The following is a 23,974-nucleotide window of genomic DNA, read 5'->3' on the forward strand; positions in this document are numbered from 1 at the left end:
AGCTTTTTTTAAAAATAAATTTAATTATTTATTTATTTTTGTCTGTGTTGGGTCTTTGTTGCTGAGCACGGGCTTTCTCTAGTTGCAGCAAGCGGGGGTTACTCTTCGTTGCGGTGCGTGGGCTTCTCATTGCAGTGGCTTCTCTTGTGGAGCGCGGGCTCTAGGCAAGCGGGCTTCAGTAGTTGTGGAACGCGGGCTCAGTAGCTGTGGTTCACGGGCTCTAGAGTGCAGGCTCAGTAGTTGTGATGCACGGGCTTAGTTGCTCCACAGCGTGTGGGATCTTCCCAGGCCAGGGCTCAAACCTGTGTCCCATGCATTGGCAGGCGGATGCTTAACCACTGTGCCACCAGGGAAGTCCCGAAAGATCTGTTTTTAAAGACGTACAATAAATTGTCCTTGTGGTCATTGTGGTAGGAATGACTTGAGATTCAACCTGTGTAACAGAACAATTTGAAACTCATTTTATAAATTAAAAAAAAAAGTATCAATCAGTGATATTAGATAAAATCATTGAAAGAGACAGAACTAGCTTTTCCAGATGAAAAATGAGTGCCTCGATCCTTTGCGGAACCAATTTATTTGTTTTTTTTTTTGGTGGTACGCGGGCCTCTCACTGTTGTGGCCTCTCCCGTTGCGGGGCACAGGCTCCGGACGCGCAGGCTCATCAGCCATGGCTCACGGGCCTAGCCGCTCCGCGGCATGTGGGATCTTCCCAGACCGGGGCACGAACCTGTGTCCCCTGCATCGGCAGGCGGACTCTCAACCACTGCGCCACCAGGGAAGCCCCTGCGGAACCAATTTAAACTACTCTGGCCACCTGACTAATGTGTGTGAGTGCCCACCACTGTGTGTGGGAAGTTGGTGAGATAATTCCACTGTGCTTAAGGGCACAGCCTTATTTGCTTCTGTGGAAGCTTGAATGTTGAAGTTTTCAGGAAAGAATCAACTGTCTTCTTTTCTCATGTATCTGTAACATTGTAGAAACTTTCCTGTGCTGTTAAAGACTCTACAAAGTAAGTTTTACTGGCTTACTTACCTTCTTACCTTCTCATGGCCAGAGCCACACTTCTGGGAGATGGTTTGGTGAAGTGGGAGCTGCCTCTGGAGTCAGGGCAGGTTGCCTAGACTCATATCTGGGTTCCGCCACTTACTTGCTCTGTGACCTTGGGCAAGTCATTCACCTTCCCTTAGCTTCCTGTTCCTTACCTGTAAAGAGGGGCTGAAAGAGGAGCTGTCATTGGGCTTAAGAGGAGACTTAATAATAATATGTCTTAATATTTGCCCCTGAGATCAGCACATGTTGTTTTTGCCAGTTTTCTGATTTAGTAACTAATTCTTTCTTGTTGGACTTTTCAGTGTTTCCTTATGATACTTTTTGTGTTTAATATGGGGCAGGAGAGAAACATGTATACAATAGAAATGGCCCAGATGTGTCCTTATTCACAGACAGACAGACAGACACACACACACACGCACACACACGCACAGTTTTTCCTTGCATTCACTTCAGATTCCTTTGACAAGCTCACTGCCCATTTTCTTAATAAGAGGATCCTAATTGCAAACAATAGCAACTGTCAGGTTTTCAATGAACAGTACAATTCCAGATGTGACAAGGAAACCCTCTCTATAATCTGCCTCTGAGAGGCAGGGGCGGTGGGCTTGGGTGTTGGACAGACCATTTGATTGCAGAATTGTCATTTCTGAACTCTATTGTCTGGGCTGGGTCACTAGCTCCATTATGCACTTTGGTTTTGCAGAATTTATCACATCTTCTGCAGTAATCTCCCCAAAATGAAAAAGCACTTGAAGAACCTTCTTTTCGAATTACAGAGTATTCATGAGATAGGGAAATGAGATCCCCTCCCAATCAACACTGAATTACAGTGTAGAACCATATCTCTGGCTGTGAACATGACTTTCAGTCTGTGCCCTGACACAACTCTTGGAACATTTTTCTGCTCCATATTCACTTCCATGGCGATGATTAGTACAACATGAGATTTTTAGTGGTAGGAACAGCAAGCAAGCAGGCCATATAGATTTGTCCAGTTCCTTTTGGGCTTTCCTAGAACCGTTGCCATTAGCTGAGCTTAGGTGCCAGGTGCTGTGTAAAAGGTTTTACAAACATCCTTAGTTAGTCTACAGTTGACCTTTGAGGTAAATCCAGGACAAAGATGTGATTTCGAGATGTTAAGTAACTAGCCAAACACTAGACTGATAAAACCTTAGGGCTAAGAGGGAAGAGATATGGGAACATATGTATATGTATAGCTGATTCACTTTGTTATAAAGCAGAAACTAACACACCATTGTAAAGCAATTATACTCCAATAAAGATGTTAAGAAAACAAAAACAAAAACGTTAGGGCTAAAGTTCAGACCAAGATCTGGACAACCCCAAAAGGGTCTGAGCCACCTGAAATCTCGGTGACATCTTGTACAGACTGTTCTGATGTCTGACAGTTGTTAGACGTGGGGGTGTGGCTCTCTATGTATCTTTAGAGTAGTTTAGAGAAAAAAAAATCTGTAATGCCGTCATTTTCTGGGCTTCAGTATTTTCTGCCATTTTCAACTTTTTAGAACCAAATGGCACATTGGAAGACAAACATCTTCTGTTTCTAAATCGATGACCCATTTCTATTTTAAGCTTTCAGAGACTAATTCCTATTATTAAGTTAATCACCACATGGGAAGTGAGAAATCTGTCTTTTCAATTTTAAATGAGTTTTAGCTGGAAAAACTGGAACATTTCTGGAGTTTGCTAATCTGTCCCAGAAGATGTGTTTCAATTTACAAATGTCCAGAAATACCAGTTGACCGACCTCATGTCTCAACTCTAGTATGGAAATTGTTGAGTAGGTGACAGGGCAAAGTCAGAGGTGGCTTCTTATCTTGCAGCCTCCTTGGACCTCCATCAAAGCACTTACCCTGTGATGTATGAATTGTCTGCGCAGCCGGTGCACTTGTAATTATCTTTGTGTACCTGGCACCTAGCATACCTTCAGGCAGACAGTAGGCACTAAATAAATGTTTGACAAATAAATGGAATGAGTTGAATTCTTAATTTTTTCTCCTATTTTATCTGAAGATAATCAGGCCATATATTAAGGTTACAGATTTTGAAAAGAAGTTTGGTTAAACATGATGTGGTCCCCTCACACCCACTCGCTCTTCTGCCCCATGGCAGCACAAGCACATGTGTGGGCACCAATTGGCCTTTTTGTAATCTTCTGATTTCCCAACTCTTTGGAGATGTTTTCCTGGTTCGTTTGCATTTAAATGGTAATTTCCAGCATTGTAAGGGGAAACCATTTCCCAGGCATTTGATTTGCATCCGTCAGCAAGACGCTGTGTACAGAAATGCCGAGTTATATCAACATCTGCATGTTGGCCCTGCCTTGCCTTTTAGTAGCTTATGTCTCCCAGAATCCAAAGACTTCCTTAAAACCTGCTAAGTGTTTTGTTTAAAAAAAGGAAGCAAAGGGGGGGAACCTGTCTCTTCGTTTGAAAACAAATATCAGGTGGAGCAAAAACCATGAAACTAATGTCTCTTGATGTGCAGCCAAATCTGAGCAAAACATAAACTTTAAGTAATTAGCCCTGTGTGTGTATATGTGCACGTGCACGTGACTCCGTTTCTTACCTTGAACCAAAAAGAAGGGAAAGAAATTTAAGGAGAAGTGCTGCTCTGCCTGAAGACTTGTTTAACGACGCAAAATACAATGTAGTTGCTTCTTTCACCAAATCATCTGGTGCAGTGGGCTTTTTCACAGTAGGTTCTCATTATGACAGAACCCACTGTTACCTAGTTAATGAAGTTGCAACCTTTGATATGAAACCTTATGAAGTTCGGTAGAGCACAGGTGAGTTTTCAGAAAGGCATACATATCACCCAATGCCATTTTACCACCACATTTAGAGGAAAAAAGTCTACCCCCTTAGGTAGTGAGTCTTGGAGAGCAGGACCTGTGTTTCTGCTTTCATAGGTACAGCCCCGGTGAAGACGGGCCTGTCCAGATATAGCAATTGAGTTGTAGATGTGTGCAATTCAAAAATCCAACTCCATGTGGCCATTTTTTATTTACTCGGTAGCATTTTAATTAGGAACAAGGAGAAAATAAGATGCAAATTTTAATTTATTCCAGGGAGAACAGAAACGGCACTATTGTATTGAAAATGAAAGGAAACATTCATGCATTTTTGCTTGTGTGATAAGGTAGTCTAGCAGTAAAATGAGAAAACAGCGAATATTTAAAATAGGAACTCGGCGTTTGAGGCAAAACTTAACTATATTTCCATTAAAATCTCATTTAATAGTTGATTTAGAATGAAGGCACCTGAGACTGCATTTTATTAAGTTTCATTTGCTTGTGCAAAATATCAGTAAAGAATTGCTTTTCGTGTAGAAAAATACACCAATAAAATAATTCTCACTCTTTTTTATTGGTTAGGATACGCAGTTTTAATTGGATTTAAGGCATTATTTTATGAGTCTGTCTTTTTTTGCCTAACCCAGTTGTTGAAAATCCTTAGGCTCTTCAAGAATATGCTCTTCTTGGTCTGAATGTTCTTTTCTTTTTCAGAACTGCCTGCTGGTTGGGAAAAGATTGATGACCCTGTCTATGGTATCTACTATGTAGAGTAAGTGCCTGTTAAAACACATTTGAGTTTGCACCCTTCTGTAATTATTTACACGTATGCTGAACAGAGTTTGCCATTGTGATAAGGCAGAAACAGAATAATAATAGTAACATAATATTAATTTTATAATGAAAAAATATTCAGCAAATCTAATGATGATAAATTATATTATAAAATTCATGAGGGCAGTATCCATGTCTTCTGTTTATCACTGTATTACCAAAGCCCAACATAGTCCTGACCTATGGCAGGTACTGAATAATAAGTATTAGTTGAATGAATGAGAAAAGCAAGGAGTCAGTACACTGAGTATGGGTTGTTTATCTTCAGGAAAAGAATCAGTTTTGCCTATTTCTTGCCCTGCTTAAGTCTGAAGTTCTCAGTAATCATTTATTTATTCATTCAGACTTTGCAGAAGGGTCAGACAGATCTAAATAATATGAAACGCTGCCACAATTAAGAAGGAAATTGAGAACTAGCCTAAGTGGCAAGACTGTGTAAGCCTCTTTGCCTTTACCATACCTGTGGTTCCTGTGTTCCATTTCTAAGAGTCTCAAACCCTCATCACTACGTCTTTACCATGTACCTTATTCTAGCAAGAGGCATACACTTGGTCCTTTCATCACAGTTATATATTGGTAGGATGATACTCAAAGAAAATAAAAGAAACCTAAGTGGGTAAACACTGAAAAAATGTTTTACATCATCTCCTCTGAGAAAGATGAGTAATAAATAATAAAAGATCTTACAAAAGAAACACATGCCATATAAATGTTCTGTCATCAAAATCCTATCTGCCACAATGAAGATAACTTGGAACGCTTTCTATCACTGGAACGTTTTCTATCACTCACGCTGCTGCCAACGAAAAGTTATTCGTATAATACCCTGGTGATAGAAACATATGATGCAACAATGCCAAGCCATAAAATGCTCAGCATCTTATTGTAAAAAATTACGAGTTCAATATAGCAAGTGTCTTTGGTCAATACTCACATTGCCACCTCTTTACCTAACAGAAAGATTGGGGATTGGGGGCCTTAGAAAGGCCAACTTGAATGCCATTTGCAGCAACATGATGCATCTAGAGATTATCATACTAAGTGAAGTAAGTCAGAAAGAGAAAGACAAATACCATATGATATTACTTAGACGTGGAATCTAAAATATGACACAAATGAACCTACCTATGAAACAGAAACAGGATCACAGACATAGAGAGCAGAGTGGTGTTTACCAAGGGGGAGGGGATTGGGGGAGGGATGGAGTGGGAGGTTGGGGTGAGCAGATGTAGCCTTTTACATATGGAATGGATAGCAGCAAAGTCCTACTGTATGGCACAGAGAACTATGTTCAGTATCCTGTGATAAACCATGATGGAAAAGAACATTTTTTTAAAAAAGAATGTGTGTGTGTGTGTGTGTGTGTATATATATATATATATATATATATATATATATATATATGTATGTATAACCAAATCACTTTGCTGTACAGCAGTAATTAACAACATTGTAAATCAACTATACTTCAATAAAAAAAAATTTAATTTTAAAAAATTTAAAAGAGAAAGAAAGGTGATCTTAGTCGTTTCCCTGACCCTCATAAAATGCCTCTGTGTGCCCTACAGATCATTTTTCTCACAGATATACAGTGGGGCTCCTGTCTAATTGGGGCTTGTTTTGAGTTCTCCCTCAAATAATTTGTGCATCAAAAGAGAAAAAGAATAAATGACTACAGCTTTGATGGTTAAAGAGACTTGGAGTGAGGGGCGAGTTGTTACCTTACCATACATTTCTCCTCCCTGTCTTCTCAGATCCATGTGCCTGTGAATGTTAGACTATATCTTAGCATGAGATTGCCTACCAGAATTAGGAAATAAACAAGTAGTCCTATAATAGGAATTAAGGGTAGTCAGTCTATCCACCCTACTTGACAAGCCTGTCTTTAAAATATAAAGCCTGGCTTGAAAAAATATTCTGAGTTCTAAATAATCACATAATAGGAATATTTTCAAACTTCTTATGAAGTATGATTTTGATGAAGGAAAAAAGATAGGAATATGTTTATCCTTGTGTGTCTGTGTACTATGTGTGTATGTTCATATACATACACTAAATAGGGTGATGGCAAAAAAATATGCATTTGGATTTATATATATGTTTGTGTGTGTGTATGTGTGTATTTTTATCTTGCCTTGGCCTTATTAGTTTTGGAGCCATCTGAAGTATCTGGGTCTTTGTCACTTTGAACACATCACATTTGCTTAGGTTAGCTGCATTTGGAGTCTTTTTGCCTAAGGCATATCCTTTGAATCCTGACTCCATGCCTATTGATCAGAATAGTTGACAGATGTTGGTAGAGTCCTTCTTTTAACTTGATCGTTTGGGAAATGCTTATGCTTCTGTGAACTCTGTTGTAGAAAGTTACGCAGAATTTCTGGCATTACTTATTACAGACAACACCACATCTTCACTTTAATCTCCTCTTAAAGTAATTCTATAATCGACTTCTTGTTGAATTAAAGAAACACCCTCCCGTCACATGATTCCTTGGGCATTTGGCAGAGTCAGTGGTTATAATCCTGGGACTTGAAAGCAGGCCAGTCTGAGCTTGAATCCTCTTTACTGTTGACTAGTTCCGTTTTGTTAGGTGAGCTGTTTCTTAACTGCTCAGAAACTTCCCTTCCTTATCCATAAAATAGGAATAAAAATAGGACCTCTATCCTAGCATTTATTGAAGATTTTAAAAATAAAATACATGTAAAGCTGGTAGCACAGTGCTTGGGACAAATAAGCAGTCAGTATATGGAAACCATTCATTTTTGTTTTTATTTTATTGTATCTTCGTGACTGTGCTTTTTGACACAAGATGCTCGACATCTGAGACCACCTGCTTTGCTCAGGTCTAATCAAGGGACTTGGACTGATTGGCTTTTTGCTTGTGGGATGCAATGTTTCCTAACTGAATGCAATCTGCCTTCTGCTCCAGCCACATCAACAGGAAGACACAATATGAGAACCCGGTTCTAGAAGCCAAACGGAAGAAGCAGCTGGAGCAACAGCAGCAGCAGCAGCAGCAGCCAGAAGGTTCGCTCTCCCGTGATCTGTGGGCCAAGGAGCTCCAGGCAAAGCCTGGGCGCTGACACCCCCGTGTGGTCAGAACTGGCCACGAGCATCACGTCCTTTGCGGTACTGGGGACTGGATGTCCTGGAAGGGTGGGGAGTAATGCAGAGCCTCTGCTAGATTCCATACCCTGAACCTGGACAGCTAAAGTGGGGGGCCCAGTTGAAAAGCACCCAGTCTCCACTCTAATTTAGAAAGGGGCTGCCGTTAGATTGGAGAACGTTTCTGATGGTGAAAGAACTACCTTGGGCTCAGTAGCTTTTGCACAGCACCTGGTATCTAAATCCAAACCACTTTCAGCACGTTAAGAGGAGGTGCTGGGTATGAAACTAACTTTTAATTTTAGGAACATTACATATAAGAATCAGAAAACGCTGTTAATTTTCAGTGCTTTTAAAAAACTGCAAGTTAGTTCACGCTCTTCACAAAAATATGAACAATTCAGGAGTGGAGAACATATAAGTTCTCCATTTAAGCCAGTGGAGGCCCTACTGGTTCCCATCCCACTCTCAGCAATAAACACTGTGCAGAAATTTTCTGGGGATGTACAAATATGCATCTTTTTACAAAAAGTAGATCATAATTTATATATTAATATATTATGTATTTGTATATGTATTAGTTTTGTGACCTGTTTTTGTCACTTAAATATATTTCTTGCACAAATTTCAATGCTACTTAATATAGATTTACCTCTTTTTAACCTTTAAATTTTTTTTAACATCTTTATTGGAGTATAATTGCCTTACAGTGGTGTGTTAGTTTCTGCTTTATAACAAAGTGAATCAGCTATACATATACATATAGCCCCATATCCCCTGCCTCTTGCGTCTCCCTCCCACCCTCCCTATCCCACCCCTCAAGGTGGTCACAAAACACTGAGCTGATCTCCCTGTGCTATGCAGCTGCTTCCCACTAGCTATCTATTTTACATTCAGTAGTGTATATATGTCCATGCCACTCTCTCACTTCGTCCCAGTTACCCTTGCCCCTCCCCGTGTCCTCAAGTACATTCTCTACATCTGCGTCTTTATTCCTGTCCTGCCCCTAGGTTCTTCAGAACCATTCTTTTTTTTTTAGATTCCACATATATGTGTTAGTATACGGTATTTGTTTTTCTTACTTCACTCTGTATGACAGACTCTAGGTCCATCCACCTCACTACAAATAACTCAGTTTCGTTTCTTTTTATGGTTGAGTAATATTCCATTGTATATATGTGCCACATCTTCTTTATCCATTCATCTGTCAATGGACACCTAGGATGCTTCCATGTCCTGGCTATTTTAAATAGTGCTGCCATGAATATTGTGGTGCATGTCTCTTTTTGCGTTATGGTTTTCTCAGGGTATATGCCCAGTAGTGGGATTGCTGGGTCATATGGTAGTTATATTTTTAGTTTTTTAAGGAACCTCCGTACTGTTCTCCATAGTGGCTGTATCAATTTACATTCCCACCAACAGTGCAAGAGGGTTCCCTTTTCTCCACACCCTCCCCAGCATTTATTGTTTGTAGATATTTTGATGATGGCCATTCTGACCAGTGTGAGGTGATACCTCATTGTAGTTTTGATTTGCATTTCTCTAATGATTGGTGATGTTGAGCATCCTTTCATGTGTTGGTTGGCAATATGTATATTTTCTTTGGAGAAACGTCTGTTTAGGTCTTCTACCCATTTTTGGATTGGGTTGTTTGTGTTTTTGGTATTGAGCTGTATGAGCTGCTTGTATATTTTGGAGATTAATCCTTTGTCAATTGCTTCATTTGCAAATATTTTCTCCCATTCTGAGGGTTGTCTTTTTGTCTTTTTTATGGTTTCCTTTTCTGTGCAAAAGATTTTAAGTTTCATTAGGTCCCATTTGCTTATTTTTGTTTTTATTTCCATTTCACTAGGAGATGGGTCAAAAAGGACCTTGCTGTGATTTATGTCATAGTGTTCTGCCTGTGTTTTCCTCTAAGAATTTTATAGTGTCTGGCCTTACATTTAGGTCTTTAATCCATTTTGAATTAATTTTTGTGTATGGTGTTAGGGAGTCTTCTAATTTCATTCTTTTACATGTAGCTGTCCAGTTTTCCCAGCACCTCTTACTGAAGAGGCTGTCTTTTCTCCATTGTATATTCTTGCCTCCTTTATCAAAGATAAGGTGACCATATGTGGGTGGGTTTATCTCTGGGCTTTATATCCTGTTCCACTGATCTATATTTGTGTTTTTGTGCCAGTACCATACTGTCTTGATTACTGTAGCTTTGTAGTATAGGCTGAAGACCAGGAGCCTGATTCCTCCAGCTCCGTTTTTCGTTCTCAAGATTGCTTTGGCTCTTCAGAGTCTTTTGTGTTTCCATACAAAGTGTGAAATGTTTTGTTCTACTTCGGTGAAAAATGCCATTGGTAGCTTGATAGGGATTACATTGAATCTGTAGATTGCTTTGGGTAGTGTAGTCATTTTCACAATGTTGATTCTTCTAATCCAAGAACATGGTATACCTCTCCATGTGTTTGTATCATTTTATCTTCCAGGTCACTTATCCGTTCTTCTGCCTCAGGTATTCTGCTATTGATTCTTTCTAGAGAATTTTTAATTTCATTTATTTTGTTGTTCATCATTGTTGGCTCTTTTGTTCTTTTAGGTCCTTGTTAAACGTTTCTTGTATTTTCTCCATTCTATTTCCAAGATTTTGGATCATCTTTACTATCATTATTCTGCATTCTTTTTCAGGTAGACTGCCTATTTCCTCTTCATTTGTTTGGTCTGGTGGGGTTTTAGCTTGCTTCTTCATCTGCTGTGTGTTTCTCTGTCTTCTCATTTTGCTTAACTTACTGTGTTTGGGGTCTTCTTTTCACAGGCTGCAGGTTCATAGTTCCTGTTGTTTTTGGTGTCTGCCCCCAGTGGCTAAGGTTCGTTCATTGGGTTGTGTACGCTTCCTGGTGGAGGGGACTGGTGACTGTGTTCTGGTGGATGAGGCTGGATCTTCCTGGTGGGCAGGACCACGTCCGGTGGTGTGTTTCAGGGTGTCTGTGACCTTATTATGATTTTAGTCAGCCTCTCTGCTAATGGGTGGGGTTGTGTTCCTGTCTTGCTAGTTGTTTGGCATAGGGTGTCCAGCACTGTAGCTTGCTGGTCATTGAGTGGAGCTGGGTCTTAGCGTTGAGATGGAGATCTCTGGGAGAGCTTTCACCATTTGATATTATGCGGAGCCAAGAGGTCTCTGGTGGACCAATGTCCTGAACTCGGCTCTCCCACCTCAGAGGCACAGCCCTGACACCTGGCTGGAGCACCAAGACCCCGTCAGCTACACGGCTCAGAAGAAAAGGGAGGAAAAAAGAGAAAGAAGAAAGAAGGAAGGAAGGGAGGGAGGGAGGAAAAGGAAAGTTATTAAAATAAATTTTTTTTAAAAAAAAAATAAAAAGTAATTTGAAAAAAGGAAGAAGAGAGCAACAAAACCAAAAAAACAAATCCACCAATTATAACAAGCACTAAAAACTATACTGAAAAAAAAAAAAGGACAGAACCCTAGGACAAATGGTAAAAGCAAAGGTATACAGAAAAAAATCACAGAAAGAAGCATACACACTCACAAAAAGAAAAAAAGGAAAAACAAAAAGATTATCTATATATATAAAAAAAAAAACGAAGAGAGCGACCAAATCAATAAACAAATCTACCAATGATAATAAACTCTAAATACTAAACTACGATATACATAAAAGCAGAAACAAATTAGATGCAGAAAGCAAACCCCATGTCTACAGTTGCTCCCAAAGTCCACCACCTCAGTTTTGGGATGATTTGTTGTCTATTCATGGATTTCACAGATGCAGGGTACATCAAGTTGATTGTGGAGATTTCATCTGCTGCTCCTGAGGCTGCTGGGAGAGATTTCCCTTTCTCTTCTTTGTTCGCACAGCTCCTGGGGCTCAGCCTTGGATTTGGTCCTGCCTCTGCGTGTAGGTCGCCTGAGGGCGTTCCTACAGACAGGACAGGGTTAAAGGAGCAGCTGATTCGGGGCCTCTGGCTCACTCAGGCCAGGGGGAGGGAGGGGTACGGAGTTCGGGGCAAGCCTGCAGCAGCAGAGGCCGGCCTGACATTGCACCAGCCTGAGGTGCGCCGTGTGCTCTCCCAGGGAAGTTGTCCCTGGATCACGGGACCCTGGCAGTGGTGGGCTGCATGGGCTCCCGGGAGGGGAGGTGTGGAGAGTGACCTGTGCTCGCACACAGGCTTCTTGGTGGCTGCAGCAGCAGCCGTAGCATCTCATGCCCATCTGTGGTGTCCGCGCTGGTAGCCGCGGCTCGCGCCCGTCTCTGGAGTTCGTTTAGGTGGCGCTGTGAAACCCCTCTCCTCGCGCACCTTGAAACAGTGGTCTCTTGCCTCTTAGGCAAGTCCAGGCTTTTTCCCGGACTCCCTACCGGCTAGCTGTGGTGCACTAGCCCCTTCAGGCTGTGTTCACGCAGCCAACCCCAGTCCTCTCCCTGGTATCCGACCAAAGCCGGAGCCTCAGCTCCCAGCCCCCGCCCACCCCAGCGTGTGAGCAGACCAGCCTCTCGGGCTGGTGAGTGCTGGTCGGCACTGATCCTCTGTGCAGGAATGTCTCCGCTTTGCCCTCTGTACCCCTGTTGCTGTGCTCTCCTCCGTGGCTCCGAAGCTTACCCTCCGACACCTCCTGTGAAGGGGCTTCCTAGTGTGTGGAAACTTTTCCTCCTCCACAGCTCCCTCCCAGAGGTGCAGGTCCCATCCCTATTTTTTTGTCTCTGTTTTTTCTTTTTTCTTTTGCCCTACCCAGGTACGTGGGGGAGTTTCTTGCCTTTGGGGAGGTCTGAGGTCTTCTGCCAGCGTTCAGTAGGTGTTCTGTAGGAGTTTTTCCACATGTAGATGTGTTTCTGATGTATTTGTGGGGAGGAAGGTGATCTCCATGTCTTACTCCTCCGCCATCTTGAAGGTTTCCTACCTTGTAATGTTTAATGACTGCATATTATTCCCTTTTATGAATCTCTGCACTTCATTTAGCCATCTGTTTATTAATAGATGCTTAGGTGTTTCCTCATTTTTCATTGCAATCTTTAAAAATAATAGGCTTAGTACCCCTTCAGTGTAATATGTGAATATCAGGTATATGACTATCAAGTATAATACTTCTCTTACTATAATATTGAATATAATAAATATAGACCATAGCATGGAAGTTGGCAAACTTTTTCTGTAAATGGCCATATAATAAATACTTTAGGCTTTGCTATTCATACAGTCTCTATTAAAACTACTCATCTCTGCCTGTATGGTATGAAAACAGCTACAGACTATATGTAAACAAGTGGACATGGCTGTGTTTCAGTAAAACATTATGTGTGAACACTAAAATTTGAACCTCATGTAATTTTCATGTGTTACAAAATATTCTTTTTAGATTTTTTTCAATCATTTAAATATGTAGAAACCATTCTTGGCTTACAAGCTTTATAAAAATAGACATGAGGACCAATTTGGCCTGTAAGTCATAGTTTGACAACCACTGCCATAGACTGTATTTTAGAGAGAGTGTGTTTGTATGTGTCTATGTGTGTGTGAATATACTCACCCATTGAAAAGGTCTCCTTTCTACCTTAATCTCTTTCTATTTAAAATTTAAAAAAATTTTTTATGAGTTTGGGGAATGGGAGTGTACAATTAAAATATGAGTGTTAAAATTGATGTACATATACACCTGACTATGTTAGCTTAGCTGGAAAAGTGACTTTGGGGTAGATCTCAAGGGTCACTCATAGTGGGTTATTTCTGGGCCTCCAAAGTGAATATGACTTAGGACTCAGGAGTTTTACTAATGGGTCCCATTTGGGTTTGAGAGATGATAGGGGATCTCACCTTCGTAAACTGGTACAATCCACCTTCACTACCCCAGACAAGCAGGCTTCAGCAGCCCAGCCTAGGTCTAAATTGCATTAGAGAAGTTTCTCCAATATTGGGCCAGCTTTAGTTAACTCTATATCTTTCCTGATATTTTTTACTTGGTCTCACTTTGTACTCTCCAGCCAGAGAGAGCTGGAGATTTTATTAGTTGTGTTTTTATTGGTTGTATTTCTGTCCTCAAAGATCTTAGAAAGAGACAGAAACACACACACACACACACACACACACACACACACACACACACACACACACACACACACAGTGGGAGGGACCTTATTATCCTTAACATAGAGTGGGGTCAGATACCAGTTTCTTTTCATTCGAAGCTCTCTGCTTCTGGTTTTATAGGTTTGAGTAGTTTTATAATTAAGTTTTATAATGAAGAAGAAGGTGAATCCTAAGGAAGGCGACCTACGTAAGTAATCTTACATAAGCAAATGGAAGGAAAAACAGCAAACTGTTTCTTGTCTTCTTGTAGAATGGACAGAAGATCATTCATCGCTCGTGCCTCCTATTATTCCAAACCACCCCCCAAGCAATCCGGAGCAGGCCAGAGAAGCTCCACTTCAGGGTAAAGTGTTTTTATAATTGCATCCTAATTTGGCTCAAAATTTTAATTTTTTTAAAGAAACTTTACAGAGTGGAATCTTGTAACGCCCAAGTCATTCCAAAGAATTGTTCCTAGACAGTTCTTTGTTGTGGGCTGTCCTGTATGTATTGTAGGACACTGAGCAGTGTTCCTGGCCTCTGCCCACTAGGTGTCAGGAGAATCCCTCCCACTTTGTGACACACAAGTCCCCAGATATTGCCAAATGCCCCTGGGGGTGGGGGCAAAATCATTTTAGAGTTGTGAATCCTCGATTTCAAGACCACAGATATTTAATATTGTGTTAAATAAGATACACTGAAAATTCAACACTAGATATTTCAAGATTCTAGTCAACGTATTTGCTTTTGACTAAGATTTTCTTGTAAATGTAAAATGGTTTGATATTATTGTGTTGTAAACTCTAACCTCTATTCTTGCTGCAGTTTGGGCATTTATGCATGTTTTACATCGCTTCATTGGGTCTCACTTATTTACATTCACAAGTAGTATGCATCCCCTACAGAGATTCATTTTTGAAAATTGGAAGCTCCAGAATCTTGCTACTTTCAGGCCTCATTACTCTTAAGGGATAGAAAAGGTTTTGGGGTTTTTTGTTTAGTTTTTTCTTTTAAATAAAAAAAATAGAACAAGCAGCATATTTGATAGTGTTGGGGAGTTTGTGTTGCAGAACCATGAAAATAACTGTAAAATTTGTGTTCCTTCTCTCAATATTTTAAAAGAAATAAATAATTGTGTCAGACATTAAAAGATAAGTAGGGCTTCCCTGGTGGCGCAGTGGTTGCGAGTCCGCCTGCCGATGCAGGGGACGCGGGTTCGTGCCCCGGTCGGGGAGGATCCCACATGCCGCGGAGCGGCTGGGCCCGTGGGCCATGGCCGCTGAGCCTGCGCGTCCGGAGCCTGTGCTCCGCAACGGGAGAAGCCACAACAGTGAGAGGCCCGCGTACAGCATAAAAAAAAAAAAAAAAAAAAAAAAAAAAAAAAAAAAGATAAGTAGAATAACTCTTTTCCCTAATTTTCATTCCTACATTGTAATTTTCATAAGAAAAATTGTTTCCCTTTTAGCTGATATTGTCATGAGATTGGTATTAATATCAACTTATATAAAATAATTTCATACTTTTCTATGATGTTAATGGTTTTAATACAGATAGAACATAGAAGATAATAACATATTAATTCATATCAACATGATTGGGGCCTGCTTTGTATTTTTTTAAATATGAAATTCCTCTGTGGCCTCATGTTGTCTTATTTTCCTGCTCATGGTAAGTTAGCTACACTAACTTTTCAGTTCCTTGAACCTCTTTTCAATTCCTTAAATCAGCAAAACTATGGACCACATCAGGGCCTTTGCATATGCTGTTCCCTGTGTGCAGCTGTCTTTTCCTCCCACTCTTTGTTTGGCTAACTTCTACTCATCTAAGGTTTTTGCTGGATTCCCCTGTCTTATTCACTCTTCCCATCCTAAACTTCTTATTTCTAGAATTTAACTGTTGATAATTAGTGTTTATTTGTGTTAAATTATCTAACAACAGTTTCCTCTTCAGACTTTAAATCCTGTGGAGGCAGGAGACTGGTTTTATTTTCCACTGGGGGATACCCCGAACTAGACCTAATCGCCTCTGCTAAATTTATTATTGTGTGAAACAGCGTATGTACATGCATGATAACAGCCTAGCTTCCTTAAAGAATTGTCTTAGAGATTAAAGCAATTAAAGCTTTACAGTTTCAGGTTCTGGGTGCCACATGCCTAGTGCACCAGCTGAGTTAAGAGTCCAGATGGAATTGATCTCTATTAGGAACTTTATCTCAGATTCTTCTCTTGTTTTAGGCCTTTCTTTCCTTTTCTTTTTTATTTTAGTCCTCTAGGCTCCCATAGTGGTTAGGGTTTGGGAGAGGCTCACTGAACTCCCTGCGAGAACTAGTCATTATTCTTAAAACCCTTCTACTCCATAGTCTCTACATTGATTCTTGTCTTTCACATATAGTCATATCTTTGGAATATAATGGATACAGAAGCCAGTTTAAATCCATACCCTTTGACTCCAAGCTGCAATTGTGAGAAACATTAAATTGGATATTATCATCATAGGTTACAACTCTGAGTTCCCTGCCTGCTGGGTAAGCATCCTGGTCTATGTTCCTGACAGTACTCTCAGGAAGAAGCTGTATAGCTAATAGGGTTAGATTGTTTGGTATTAATTTTGCTAAGTTCACTGCTCAACTAAACTTGCTTCTGATCAAGAGTGTACTTCTCATCCCAGCAAATGATAATTTTAAAGAGATCTGCTCTTGGGAAATCTCTCCATCTTCCACCTTATGCTCAGAGAGAGATATTTGTAGCTGCCTGTTTACCCCACCCATTTCACCACCACCATCATCAAAATAATAGCCTACATTTGTTGAGCTCTTTTATGCAGCAGCCACCTCCCGAAGCACTTTACCTATGTTATCTGTCCACAGTTCTTCCTTACAACCATCATGTGAATGTTGAGGTTGGTACCCCCATTACCTCCACGTATGCATCTGACCCTCAGGCAGAGAGAGGTTTAGTAACTTGCCCAAAGCCACACAGCCAGGAAGTAGTAGAGCACAGATTTGAACCCTAGCTGTCATTAGGAACAGTTTAACTTTTGGCTAACACCTTTTTGTTGTAGTTTTTTGTGGGGATACTTCATTGCATAATCTCAATGTGTGCCATCCAGTTTGGCTGCTACTGGCTACATGTTACCAGTTAAACTCAAGTTCATTACAATTAAAAACTCAAAAATTCAGTTCCTCGGTTCCACTAGCCATGTTTCAAGGGCTCAAGAGCTGCGTGTGACCAGCAGCTGCCATGTTGGACAGTGTGGATACAGAGCATTTCCTGTGTCACAGGACGTGCTCTTGGTCAGCACTAGTGTAGGGTATTCAAACAGTATTACCAGGAATAGTGCAGCTTGGCAGAGAACAAGCACCTATGGGTTATTCAAGAGTAGATGTTTGGGCCGAGACCCAGAAGATCCTGATTCAGTGATTCCAGGGCAGCCCCTACATCTTTAAAGAGTACATCTTTAAAAAGTTGCCCAGGTGATCCTCACACATAACCACATCTACAAGTGGTGACTAGTAAAAAGATTAGCATCTCTTAGAAAATGACACGTGCCACAGAGCTGCAGCAGAGAGCTCCACATTCCACTGCTTGTGGGTAGAAAAGCATTTCTTTTCCAAAACTATAATAACTGATGATCTACCCATACATAAAACATAATAAAACGTGCATAGGGGCTTCCCTGGTGCCGCGGTGGTTGGGAGTCCGCCTGCCGATGCAGGGGACATGGGTTCGTGCCCCGGTCCGGGAAGATCCCACATGCTGCAGAGCGGCTAGGCCTGTGAGCCATGGCCGCTGAGCCTGCGCGTCCGGAGCCTGTGCGCCACAGCGGGAGAGGCCACAGCAGTGAGAGGCCCGTGTACCGAAAAAAAAAAAACAAAAAAAAAAACGTGCATAAATGTGAAACCCTCTGATCCTCCCTCCCTAGTTAAGTGTTGAAACAGGAAGTCAGTGGTGTAATTTCAATGTCTTCTTCATGTCTCTTAAGCTGAAAACATTCTGAGCTCAAAATATGCTAATGGCTTTAAAACATTTCATTCAGATAATCTGCCAGATACATTTTTACATTTTGTAACTTTGCCTGTAATCAGGGTGGGAAACTTACACACTCATCCACCTCTTTCTGCCTTCTCAACGACACGTTAAATCTCATTTCTTTGCACTGTTGTTCATTCATTCATTCAACACACGTTTTTGGAGCACATACAATGAAACAGGCCGCGTTCTAGACACTGGATATACAAGCAGAAATCCTTATGGGGTTTCCATTTTAGTGTTGTGTGGGTGGGCATGTGCAGTGCTCCTCCTGCAAGGGGCTGGGGAGAGGGAGACAAAACCCCCAACCAATAAGTAAGATGTATACTGTGTGGGGTGGTGGTAAATGCTAACAACGGAAATAAAGCAGGTAAGGGGGATTGTGAATGTTGAAGGAGGTATTGCAGTTTTTAATACGGTGGACAGAGAAAGCCTCACTGAGAAGGTGATGCCATTGATGTCTTTGCATAAGTGAAATACATTTCCCTTCGAGCTCGCCCTAGTAGCCTCTGCCTCAAGAATGTCTGCTATTCACATATCCCAAAAAGGAAAATTTGGGGGTTATCTCAACGGTCCTCGATTTTCCATCTAGTAATTACCATAGCAACTGTTTCAGTACAAGCCCTGGATGCACTTGACATCACCTCCCTGGTGCTCTGGCAGACGACTTCGCATGGTGAATCCTGCTAGGTCTCACCTTTCATTAGCCACGGTGACAGGGCTGTAGTTTGTCATGCTTCCCACCAGCCTTGGGACTGCTCTAGAGAGGAGGAGGTGAGTGAGCAGACCTGTGACTCCAGGCAATTTAAAACAGCCTTCTTAAGAGCCAGAAACTTTTGAAGTGTGCAATTAAAGATTGTATGTGTGCCCAGAGACCTTTTAAAAAAGATACAGCTAACCAAAAATAACTTTCCTTCCTGGGTGCCAGCCTGGTAGTGCAGGGGTATATGGAGACATGGAGACTTTTTCTCCTGTTCGTTTGTTTTATTATTTTTTAATTTTTATTTATTTATTTATTTGTATAACATTTTTGATAGAAAAGAAATAGGGCATGTGGAGAAGCTGTGGCCAGGGCGGGAGATGGGAAATATAATTAGGAGAGTTGAAAGAGTCTGAGCATAGAATGATGTTCACTACCCGGGGTAATCAGGGAAATTCCAATGAGCTTCTTAATTACAGAGAAATGCCTAAACCCAAAATAAAATTTTGGGTTTGTGTACAAAATGTTATTTGTGAATGTTATCAAGAAAACTCAATAAAACCTTAGGTAGCATGTTTGGAAGCTGTATATCTATTAATTTATTTTAAATAAGACAACTGAATTTGGAGCCATCTGGCTCTTGTTACTGTTTTGTTTAGTTCAGGTTTTTTTTTTTTTTTTTTTTAGTTCAGGTTTTTTTCTTTTTCCTTAAATATTCTAAGCCACATGTCCTAAACGTTTTTTAAATATTAAGTTTTAACAGCAGACATATCTAGGCAATTCCACAAATTGTTAGGCAATGCAAATGAACAGGAAAAATCAGGTGAGTTTTAGAATTCAATTCACAGTAGAGTTATGACTCTTTAATTTTTAATATAGTGATTCTCCATTTTTATCAAGTTATGCTTTGTGACTATACTATGTCTCCTAGTATTATCTATTTAGTTTGAGAATGAATTTTCTGTTTGTCTGAAAGCTAAAGTTTTTGCTTAATTGGTTTTATAAGTGGAAGCCAAGCACAAGGCAATATATTGGAAGCCATACTGGAAAATATAAACGATGACAAAACAGAAGACACCAAACAAAGACCCGCTCCTCTTTCTCTGAAGAACTTCATGTAGTTCGCTGTCAGACTACATGAACTAAAATTAGGGATCCATGTCAGATGATGGACACCAATGTCATCCTTCTCTTACATTTTCTTTTGGATCTTTGTGCTGACGCACTATGTACCCTAGCACCCTCCTTACACAAAGGGGCCTAGGAACTCCCTTAGTACTGAAATCAAGAGAGGACTTTCTTAGGGCACCTTTGTGCCCACATGCCCCAGCACAGGAGCTTGGAGAAGTTAGCTCTAAGTTCTTATCATTTCTTAGTTAATTCATCTTTTCACTCTTGGTGAAGTTCCTTATACATTTCTTGTTTTAATCCAGGCAAACCCTTTTTTACACGAAACCCTTCAGAGTTGAAAGGCAAATTTATTCACACGAAGCTGCGGAAAAGCAGTCGTGGCTTTGGCTTCACGGTCGTTGGAGGGGATGAGCCTGACGAGTTTCTGCAGATCAAGAGCTTGGTCCTAGATGGTCCCGCCGCGTTGGACGGCAAGATGGAAACAGGTATGAGACACCACACGGTCCTGTGTGGTCAGGACCAGATGACACCATGATTTCATAAGTTTGTAAGTGTCCTTTAGAAACTTGGCGAATGAACAAGGTTCCTGCACTAAGTAAATGCATTCCCTGGTATAAATGAAAAGTTTTGAAGCATTTTAACATTTCCCCATTTTGGGGAACTGTTAGGGTGCTGTTGAGTACAGTAAGGCAGTAATTTACTAAAAATGTAGATCTATTTGAATAAATGAATTCTCACCTTGGTTTTTTATAGTGAGAATTTTTTTCAGAAGAAAGCTCCAGTGTTCTTTCAATGATCATTATATTCTCATTAGCAGGGAAGACACTAGATGCTACAAAAATGCCTGATTAGCATAAAATAACTAATAGAAGCAGTCTCTTTGTGCTTTACGGTACTACCCCCAAACAGTTTCAGTTCAGCTTCCTATTGGTAGGATTTGATAGTATAAAATTGATATAACTTTTCTGGGCACTGTGTTTTTAACCGTCAACTCTTTTGCAGGAGATGTGATTGTGAGTGTGAACGACACCTGTGTTTTGGGACACACGCACGCACAAGTTGTGAAAATCTTCCAGTCCATTCCCATCGGTGCCAGCGTGGACCTTGAACTCTGCCGAGGTTATCCATTGCCTTTTGACCCAGATGACCCCAACACGAGTTTAGTGACCTCTGTGGCCATTTTGGATAAAGAACCAATTATTGTGAATGGGCAAGAGACCTATGACTCGCCGGCTAGTCACAGTAGTAAAACAGGCAAAGTCAATGGCGTGAAGGACGCCAGGCCAAGCAGCCCTGCAGACGTGGCTTCAAACGGTTCCCATGGTTACCCCAATGACACTGTCTCTTTGGCTTCCTCCATAGCCACTCAGCCAGAACTCATAACTGTTCATATAGTCAAAGGGCCAATGGGCTTTGGTTTTACTATTGCGGACAGTCCTGGAGGTGGCGGCCAAAGAGTGAAACAGATTGTCGACAGTCCAAGGTGCCGAGGCCTGAAGGAAGGGGATCTTATAGTGGAAGTTAATAAGAAGAATGTGCAGGCTCTGACTCACAACCAAGTTGTGGACATGCTGATCGAATGTCCAAAGGGAAGTGAGGTCACATTGTTAGTGCAACGAGGAGGTATGTAGATTTATTATCTTTCATTGTTTTTAAACCCAAATCCATTATTGTACTTACTGGTTATCAGGTAGCTGTTTGGTGCTTTCTGAATGTCTGTTCCTTTAAGATCATTTTTATTTAAATATTCGGAAATGCCTTCTGATTTCTCTAAATGCTAACCTCTTTAGAATAAAGGTTATGTTTATACTTTATGTATTTATACAAAGGGACATGCAGCTAGAGTGATACTGTTACCGAAAGTGGGGTCTGGCTGCCTGCCACTCAAAAGCTAATAAAGAGGCAAGGTTGGTGGAAAGGAAAGTTTGTTTCATTTCAGAGGAGGACAACCTGGGGGGAGGGGGGACTCATGTCCAAAGGCCAATTCCCCCGCAGCAGACAGTCAGTGGGCAAGAGTTTATAGCCAGGGTGGGGAGGGTTACCTGCAGAAACAGCACAGTCAGCTCCGACCGTCATCTTGAAATTGGCCAAGCAGTGGTCGGACCAGCGTCATCGTGACTGTTTCAAGTACAGTTAGTCTTCAGTTCCAGGGTGACTTTGTTCCCATTTCCTTGAGGCCTGTTCTCAGAACTGTGGCAGCTTCTGTCATGGCTGCAGTCTGGTCATCATGTAGTTAGCTTCTTCCACCTGGTGTGGGTTTCTGTATCTACAAACCAGCTCAAAGGATATGGCTGTGAATGTTTAGCCCTTGAGAAGGAACTAAAGGTCCCTCACTTTGCTTAATGACTAAACTGTTATTATTTGGTTCTGTTTGACGGTTTTCCTTAGCTTCTGCATTTTCTCACTTCTCTGATTAAATTTATTGAGTAAAGTTTTACTATAGACAAAAGGCAGGTGGAGGACATGGTGGGGAAAGGACCATAGGGTCCTGCTCTGTTTCAATACCTTTAAATGTAAATCAGACTGTGCCTTTTAAAACCCATTAAGCTTTGAAAACCTTTATCTTTTAATTCTCCTGAACCTGGTCGACGCAGTGTGCATGCAAAACGTGGCTCTCGGCCACTCTTCCAGCGTCGTCTCACACTCCTGTCCCTTCCTCACCGTGCTTGGCCACCTGGCTTCTTTTCTGTAGTGCCTTCACTACTCTACACCCTTCTGTCTCAGGGCCTTTGCACTTTCTGTTTCCACTGCTTGGAAGACTCTTTTCCCCAGCTCTTCACTTGGCTGGCTCGGTCTCATTCAGGGCTCCTCCTGAGAGAGGGCTTCTCCGATTACTTATCTGAAGTAGCCCCCAGCACTCCTATGTAATCTCTGCTTCATCACCCCACTTCTTAATAGCTTTTATCATGATCATTATTATCACAAGCCATTGTTCTGTATATTTATTTTTCTTTGTTCCTCTCTCTTTTTCTTTTTTTTTATTGGAGTATAGTTTTTAAAATTTTTATTGGAGTATAGTTGATTTACAATGTTATGTCAGTTTCAGGCGTACCGCAAAGTGAATCTGTTATACATGTACATATATCCACTCTTTTTTAGATTCTTTTCCCATATAGATCATGACAGAGTATTGAGTAGAGTTCCCTGTGCTGTACAGTAGGTCCTTATTGGTTATCTACTTTATATATAGTAGTGTGTATATGTCAATCCCAATCTTTCAATTTATCCCTCCGCCAACCTTACCCCTGGGAATCATAATTTTATTTTCTACATCTGTAAATCTATTTCTGTTTGTAGATAAGTTCATTTGTACCCTTTGTTTTTAGATTCCACATATAAGCGATATCATATGATATTTGTCTTTCTCTGACTTCACTCAGTGTGACAATCTCTAGGTCCATCCAAGTTGCTGCAAATGGCATTATTTTGTTCTTTTTTATGACTAATATTCCATTGTGTATATGTACCACATCTTCTTTATCCATTCCTCTGTTGATGGGCATTTAGGTTGCTTCCGTGTCCTGGCTATCGTAAATAGCACTGCAATGAACATTGGGGTGCATGTATCTTTTTGAATTATGGTTTTATCCAGATATGCTCAAGAATGGGATTGCTGGATCAGATGGTAGCTCTATGTTTAGTTTTTTAAGGAACCTGCATACTGTTCTCCATAGTGGCTCTACCGGTTTACATTCCCACCAACAGTGTAGGACGGTTCCCTTTACTCTCTCTTTTTCATTCGAATATAAGCTCCATAAAGCCAGAGCCCACCTCTGCATGTTGACAGCTGTATCCCCAGTACTTAACACAGTACCTGACTCGCGCTAGCTGTTCATGAATGAATAGGGAATGAATGGATATGTGATTATTTGTATTTGGCAGCAACAACGGCTCCACCAATCGTATCAAAAACATCTCAGCATACGCACATTTTAATGAAGCAGTTATGGATCTCAGAGAAGTGGGGTATTCTAAATCCTGAGACAGTTGGCTTTCTTTCCCCTGCCAGCAACCCCCCACCTCTGCGCCACCGGAACTCCCAGGACCTCACACTGAGAAACATTTTACGCCTGTTGAAATGTCTTGCTCCTGGGTCTGTATTTGTGACTAATCTTGATTGATCACCTCCCACAATGGGCCTGAGTTTGGTCATTTCCTTGACCCTTGCCAATAGGATGTGTTTCATGCACAGAGTATTCTGACCCTCTGAAAAGAGATCAGGACCCAGACTTCTATTT

At 41.0% G+C, this 23,974-nt stretch overlaps 1 protein-coding gene across 23 annotated transcripts in view; it reads left to right on the plus strand.

Moving 5' to 3' along the window:
• Positions 1-23,974, plus strand: part of MAGI1 (membrane associated guanylate kinase, WW and PDZ domain containing 1) — a 623,501-nt gene that overhangs the window by 520,282 nt on the left and 79,245 nt on the right. For all 23 annotated transcript variants that reach the window (XM_032648635.1, XM_032648638.1, XM_032648637.1 and 20 more), the window contains 5 exons: positions 4,587-4,644; positions 7,636-7,733; positions 14,149-14,241; positions 20,039-20,221; positions 20,739-21,359. In XM_032648635.1, coding sequence (XP_032504526.1) covers positions 4,587-4,644; positions 7,636-7,733; positions 14,149-14,241; positions 20,039-20,221; positions 20,739-21,359 — 1,053 coding nt within the window. The remainder of the gene's footprint in view (positions 1-4,586; positions 4,645-7,635; positions 7,734-14,148; positions 14,242-20,038; positions 20,222-20,738; positions 21,360-23,974) is intronic.

The sequence above is a fragment of the Phocoena sinus genome, chromosome 11 (genome assembly GCF_008692025.1).
Source record: "Phocoena sinus isolate mPhoSin1 chromosome 11, mPhoSin1.pri, whole genome shotgun sequence".
Lineage (NCBI taxonomy): Eukaryota > Metazoa > Chordata > Mammalia > Artiodactyla > Phocoenidae > Phocoena > Phocoena sinus.